General features: G+C 43.3%; 1 protein-coding gene across 9 annotated transcripts in view; it reads right to left on the bottom strand.

The window, feature by feature from the left end:
• Positions 1-1,474: 1,474 nt before the first annotated feature.
• The window catches only part of phc2b (polyhomeotic homolog 2b (Drosophila)), a 54,501-nt gene continuing 48,432 nt past the window's right edge, over positions 1,475-7,543 (bottom strand). For 8 of the 9 annotated variants that reach the window (XM_042088786.1, XM_042088787.1, XM_042088785.1 and 5 more), the window contains 6 exons: positions 5,554-5,756; positions 4,885-5,017; positions 4,405-4,519; positions 3,831-3,948; positions 3,208-3,496; positions 1,475-2,361 (listed from right to left, as the gene is read on the bottom strand). In XM_042088786.1, coding sequence (XP_041944720.1) covers positions 2,207-2,361; positions 3,208-3,496; positions 3,831-3,948; positions 4,405-4,519; positions 4,885-5,017; positions 5,554-5,756 — 1,013 coding nt within the window. In that variant the 3' untranslated portion in view covers positions 1,475-2,206. The remainder of the gene's footprint in view (positions 2,362-3,207; positions 3,497-3,830; positions 3,949-4,404; positions 4,520-4,884; positions 5,018-5,553; positions 5,757-7,543) is intronic. The other variant, XM_042088782.1, reaches the window with a different exon arrangement.

Here is a 7,543-nt window from a genome sequence, read left to right as displayed (position 1 = left end):
GGTTGTTTAGTTTAGGATTTTACCAAAGGTGGTATTAACATTTCGCCGTCCCAACTTTATATCTCCATCGTCCCGACATTGGCAGCCCAGCATTTCCATTTTCAGTAACAAGACACCACCTAGTGGCTGATGGAACAGCTCAATATTAGACACATCTTTGGAGATGTGAGATGTTTTGAAGATAATTACCAGCAGCATCCTTGGAGGCTTCGCTAAACTAATCTTAAAGTTTGGGCGCCATCAGTACCGTCAAAGGCTTTTCTTTCTTTCGTTCTTTCTTTTCTAACAATCCCCAACACAACAAAAACTCAACACCGTTTTTTTCAGAATTATTGTTTCAATGAAAAAGTTATATTACAAATTCAGTTTGATAAATATCAGCAATTCACAAAGCATCATAGCCAACAAAAGACATTATTTTCTACATAATCACAAGCTCATCTACTTACATACAAGTTTGGACATCAAAACATTAGCATACCAAATAGGAAAGAATGACTGTGCACATCAAAACAATTTAAACAAAATAGGTAGAAAGACTTTCACTCTCTCTCTCTGTCATACACAAACACACACACACACACAAATAAATGCACACATACTCTCTGATGTGATTTGAATGCTGTGAGCAATTCAGTTTTCTCACAAGCGATCTGTACATTGTACTTACACACATTCCTCTGATGAAACTTCAAGCAAAAGTCAAGCCACACCGCAAAAGGCACATGACCCCCCCCCCCCCCCCCCCCCCCCCATCACTCACACACACACTTGTAATGGCTTCTTCTTTAGCTGAAGGGGCTAATTTGTCTTCAGGGCTGGCCTAATGGAGTGTGTGCCGGGGCTGAGTGTTGGCTGGGTGAGTCAGTGTCTGGGAATACGATGTGGTGCAGCTCTTCCGCTGCTGCGCCTCTCATCGCCGAGGGCCCGACAGAAACAAAAAGTCCTGCTGTAGATTCCCACTGACAGAGTTCACAAGTGGGAGTGGACCAGTAAGTGTGGGAAAGAAAAGAACACTAAGGAAAAAAGTTTTTAAAAAGCCTTTAAGGTGATGAAGCTTTTGTTTTTTTTCCCCTCACAATCCTCGCATTTAGATGGTTAGGTATGCTGTAATAAGTATGTGGATAAAGCGTGCGTGTCTTTAAGTGCACATAACACAGAGAAATGATAGGAGAGTGTGGCGAAAGAGCCTCACCTTGCCAAGTCAAATACAAGGAGAATATATGCTTTTGGTTGCCTGCACTCCATGTGGTTTCTACCAGGAATGCATGTTTGCCTTTCCTTTTAAACCTAAATGAAGTAAGTCACATGGCCAATGATGTAGCGAGTGTGAATCAAGTAAGCAGTACTTTCAAAATATTTAGGTAGCACCAATCTCTGAGTTTTTAAAACGCTCTCTGTCTCTGTGTTTCTGTCTCTCTCTCATACACACACACACACACACACATCACACACACAGGCACACACACTCACACACAGACAAATAATTTATTTATAATAGAAAAGCACTGAGTGAATAAAAAAATCGACTTATGCAAATCACACACATCCTAACATTACATAGTTGCAGAGGACGTGAGCTAAAAGTAGCCCCCCACCTCCCTGCTCCCCATATGGGTCAGTACGCTCCTCCCATGCCCCTGCCTAGGACCAGATCCGTTTAGTTCACAGGACAAGGCACACAACATTCTCCCCATATGATGGACTTCTTGTGTCATTCTTTACTTGGAGTTCTTCAAGGGTGGTTCCATACCGGCGGTTCTTTAAGGGTATTTTTTTTTCTGAAGCGGGTTCTCTGAGTGGGTGTCCATGACCTGGCAGCGGGGGGTCACGGCTAATGCACCCGCGGGAGCAGAGCCAGCCGGAGGCGTGGGCAGGGTGGGGAGAGAGAAAGTCATAGTGCAGTCGTGTTCCACAGAGCTGCTGGGCCTTGGCCTCCCGCCCGCTCACAGGACTTCTGTTAGGCATCTCCAGCCCACATACGTGCAGACACACACACACACACACACACACACAGACATACACACACACAGACATACACATCCACATCCACACTGGCACACACACACACACAACATACTCTCATACATGCACATGCATACACATACATACAAAGGCTTGGAGCCTTTTCTTAGTCATACCGTCATGCTTTCACAAACATACATACACACACACACACACACACGCACACACACACACTCTTGGGCTATGAGTCCTTGAGCATGCTGATGCGGGCATAGATCTTGAGGGCCGGCCCCAGTTTAATGTTCATGGCACTCATGAGGTGGTCCTCCTTTAGCAGCAGCATGGCCTGCCCGTCGATCTCCTGTGAGCGGAACTCGTCCGCTATCTCCTGGCAGCCTGGACGAGGATGACAAAAACAACTACTTATGGCTGAGAACACCCAAAACCACCATGAATGGCAAAAATGCTCAAAACACCCAGGGCTATAATAAGGTAATGATTCGTTTCCAGCACATTCTTTTGACAACAAGCAACGAGTCACCAAGATCATGAGTTGTGAAATGACTGAATGATTAAATGATACTGAATATGATATTAATTAGCAATTCATTTTCTTTGTGCAAAGTAACTTTAGTAACTCCATGTATTTGTGCTGCCCTACTTTTAATATGAATTAGAATCTACTTCGTAGTTGTCAATTTTCCAGTTGAGTGATTGTTTTTAATGTAGGTACCAGCCCTGTCAGATAGTAACATAATAGTCAGAGTTAAATTTTACTTTATACTTAATCGTTTAATTTATAATTAGTCACTAAATTCAGCCTTTTTCATTAACACAAACATGAACCTTCCCAAAATTATATTAAACATTCTTTGATGAAAGGTTGTTTTGGAAAATTCTAAATGTTAAAGTTCTAATTGGAACCCCATTGAGACTTCTGAGAGGACAATGTCACCCACCCATCTTTCAGCACCCAAGTACAATTGTTAAGTGGACTAATATGTGGTCAAAGTAGTGCATGTTCAAACAGTGTTACAGGAGCATGAGACTGTAATATGCAGCAGAAACCCTGACTAACAGTAGGTGCTGAACCGTAGCTACAATATGTCATACTGTATGGCTGCCCACAGGAGGTAATGCATACCGATCAGGTGCTTCCCATCTAAACTAGACTGGTATGGCCATTTCACCAGTTACCACGTCATACAATCCCAACAGTCAACCATAGGTGGCGCCACTCACCTGGCAGTGAGCGGATGAACTCATACACCTCCTCCACGTTCCACCTGGTGGGGTCACAGGGAAGGAAGTGCTGGGGCAGCAGGGGCAGCTCCCGACCGCGGACGTCCTCTTGGTCGGGGCTCGGCTCGTTCTGAGGCCCTGGGGGCCCTGAGCTGGCCACGGAGAGTGGCGAGGGGGGTTCCTCGAAGCTGGACATGTCGGAGCAGGGACTCGACTCACCCTGGCTGGGTTGGGAAGGCATGGGAGACGAGATGGAGCCGCTATGCATCTGCTGAGGGGTCGACAGTTTCTGAAACACAGAAACAACAACTGACCATCAGTTTCATAAACTATTACATAACATACGGGTTGGCAGAAAAGGTTAGGCTAAACAGACAGACAGTTATGACTTGTTAAAAATCATTATTATAGCCACAAGATTTTATTTATGATTACATTTCTCATGTTCTGCTTCCCATATTGTAGGTATTTCATACATAACACTACTGTTCATTTTACCCAACATACACATGGCAGAGGACCTTCGGATAATGGGTAACTGTGTTAGCAACTGTGCCAAAAGTGTTTCCTGGTTAATGTAAAAGGTGCATGCGAAGAGGGGAGAGTGGCTTGTGCTGCCTTACCTGTTTCTTGGCATCTGAGCTCGGGCGTCCTCTGTGGGCCCTACGTCTCCAGCGACTCGCTGTTTTGGTTCGGTCCGGGTGGAAGAGACCAATCCGCTTGGTGCATCCCACGTTATACCTGTTCCAAAACAATACACTGTTGCTATGGCTATTCTCCCACAGGTGTCCCCCTGATGCAGATGGCTAAACTGAGAAGTGCTTTGGCTGTTCCTGTTTTCATCAACGCATGAATAAGTGACACTTTGAAAACATACACACTACAAACAATGCAGCTGCTTCCAAAGGTTTCTGCATGTAAATCTTCCATAATTTTTTTAATCTTAAATAAATAAATAACTTCTGACATCCACGACTAAATATAGGCCAATGCATAGGACAGAATGTTTCATTCTATCCATGCTATCAGAGGTGTCACAGCAATTGTGACCAGTAGACCCTTGGTGCTCACAAAATACAGAGGCAGGTCCAGCCTTAAATCCAGGTTTGGACGAATACTGACTGTAAAAGCGTAAACATGTAATATATGAATCACACATGAGTTAAATATCATGGCAAAGCTCTTCATCAGACCTACCTTTTAGCACACACCATGGAGCAGAAGCGCTTGGTGCCTTTGAACTTGTAAGCGAAGTCTACCCAACCACAGAACTCACAGGTCAACTTTGGCTCCTCCTCCTGATCCTTCATATCTGCAACACATATTTTCTAATTTAATCACCAATCTCTTATTTCTCTCATGGTTTCTATAGTATAACAGACATTTTCTTTGTTCTTAAAGACAGCTGACATATAATAAAAACAAACTAACTCACTAACAAAAAGAACACATGGGCGAAACATATGAGACCAGCAACTGATTACGGAACAGATTCATTCATATCTTAAAAGATTGCAAGCACATAGTGTTAAAGAGACACAATCTGACTTTCATAAACATGTTCTATTGCTGAAAGGTACGTTTTGCACATTGCATAAATGAATCAACCCTGTGAGTACAGTATTCCTCTGACTGTGTCATGGGCCTTTGTTGGTGATGGCAAGAAGTCTCCCTCACCCTGTTGGTTTGTATCCTCTGGTTCTGAATCAGTGTTGTTGGCCAGGTTATGGACCGGGGACTTCTCTGGGTCAGATGGAAGCTGCTGGTCTGGTTTCTTTGGGCTGTCATTCTGAACGGGAGGCCTCTCCATCTGAAAAAAGTAAATAACAGGCAAATGTTGTATGAAAAGAGGTAAATATGAGGACTCAGGACTGTATACGTTTTTGAAGGAGTGCACTCATTTTACCCTTGTTACAGCAAAAAAAAACAACAAAAAAAAAAAACGATGCTCTTCTTGCCAGCATGCCTTGTTGTGACAGTCAGGTGTGACAGAAACTGTTTTTGACTACTGTACTTGGTCACTTCCTGTATTATCCACTAGGGGGTAGCATATCCTTAAATGTCCTAAACTCAGTCCCACTTCGGTTAAACCGTTTTTTAAGTGTTTGTTGCTAGTATGGATACCGGAAAACCCTTTTTACGGTGGTAGACAAACATAGCGACCATTGCATAAAGGGCTGCATAAACGGCAGTGGACATACTTCAATGGGTCTTTTCTGTGATGTCTAAAAGACAACAGATAAAAGTAAGATGGTTGTTGAGTATGTGTCAGTGTGAACTTGACATGCCTAATTGAACTGCGGTCCTTTGACCTTGAACTTCAAAGGATGCTGAGAATATACTCACTGGAAACGGCTCCGCTCCCTCCTGGATGACGAAGCCCTCGATAACGTGCGTGAGGACCTGGGGTTTAACAATGGCTTGAGGGGGCTTGTTCTCCCCGTTCTGCGCCGTGCTGCCAACTACGGCAGGGGCTTCGCAATCATTTCCTGAAGTCATCGTTGGTGGGGGCGTTGCTGGTGAGGTGCTAACCCGTTCTGGGGTTCCTGCTGATGACAACACAAACTTACATGAACCATACAACGCTGTTGGTGAGAGGAATTGCTTTGCGCATTGAGAGTAAACGGATATATTCATTAGGAGTAAGTATACATTAAGCTAATTCAAGGCATCTACAGCGATAGTTATTCTTTGTTGAATTTGTAGTCTCAGTTATAAACGAAGATAGAGCACACGCATCCCATGGTAGATGCGCGGTCCATGGAACACACCTCCCTGTTCGCAGCCAGTGATTGTGTGAAAACGCTAGGATTAGTATCCCTGCAGAGCATTCTTTAACAGGTATAACTCTATGTTCTGCACCGATGTATAGCCTGGGCACGGTTTAAATTAATTGTTGAGTTCCAAATCTACAGTAATTAACGTAACGTAACCTATCGTTTTAGAATGGCAATAGTGAAACCAACACACCTCGCCAAAATTACGAATAGGTCACTCATTCCCGTATTAGTTTTTTTTTTAGGATTATCAACATAATATATCAGGCTTACCTATTCTCCTCGAGTCTTAGCAAGAACGGTTTGCCTACTTCATACTTCAATGAACTGAATGAAGTTTCACTGAGTCCGACAGCGTTGTCAGCGACGCAACGGCTATGGCATTGAGTTGCTCGCCTACTCTGCCTCATTCCTAAAAGACTGGAGGCGGGCAGATTTCCTGATGTGTGTGCAACAAGAGAATAAAACACTCGAGTAACGTACGCCACCCCCTCAAACTCCCACATCTCCGGAAAAGCGGTGACACAGAAAAGCCTGGCGGTAGGACAATCTGCAATTCTCACGCTCGACGAGGACATAGGGTAGCACGTTACACGACCAGAAGAAGCACTACCAGAATTACCTTCAATGAGTGAAATGTGTAACCTCACTTTTGAGTGAATCACTCGGGTGCTTTTATGATGTTCACTGAATGATACCATTACAGCACTGTTATAACTAACCTGACAACAGGCAAAACACAATACTCTCGTTTTTTACTGGCTGTCGTCAAGCTGTTGCAGTGATTCAAAAGGAAACTGTAAATCTATGTCATAACACGCTGTTCTGATTTTACAGCTATTTTGGGGCCATATGGAGGTCTGGGAATAGAATCAGGTCTGGCAATACGTCTCTGTGTTCTTTGTGTCTATTTTTAGTCATCAAAGACACAAACTTTATGTTTAACACCCATGAAGAGCATAGCTTGACTATGTATTCATGACCAAACAGCACTGTTAAAAACATTGAAAAAGATGGCATAAAAACACAAGTGCTCACAGCAGAGTTTGTGTGCAGCTGTTTGAGATGTAGGCTATGTATCAGACATACAGTGTCAATAGCTGAGGACCAACAGCTGTGACACACTAGCCAGTGTAACCTGATTGCTCTTCTGTAGAGTCGGCTACATTTAAAACACATTGTGTTAGCGGTTCCCATCACCCCCTTTTGTGATGCTAAGTCATTTCTAATTGATAGTGCATTCATTCATAACATTATCATGTCATAAATATTTACGAGCCGTCCTGCTTCTCTATTCTTTTTAATATAATCTTCATATCATTCTTCTCTTTAGCGCCACTGAATGCATAAGAGTACATTACTAAACATTTTTACTCGACAGAATATCATTACTATGAAGTCGTTGTATATAAAGCCTTCAGACTGGGTAGCCCGAGGATTGGTCCCTTGTCTGACATCCATTCAAGGCTTTTCCAAACACTTCCACCTATATTTACTTAACAATTAATTCTAAAGCGTACACTTTTCCCTGAAGCAACATACAGAGTGAGGAAGGTCTA

Source organism: Alosa sapidissima, chromosome 4 (assembly GCF_018492685.1).
Source record: "Alosa sapidissima isolate fAloSap1 chromosome 4, fAloSap1.pri, whole genome shotgun sequence".
NCBI classification, from domain to species: domain Eukaryota; kingdom Metazoa; phylum Chordata; class Actinopteri; order Clupeiformes; family Clupeidae; genus Alosa; species Alosa sapidissima.
This window is presented reverse-complemented; position numbering and strand designations above follow the sequence as displayed.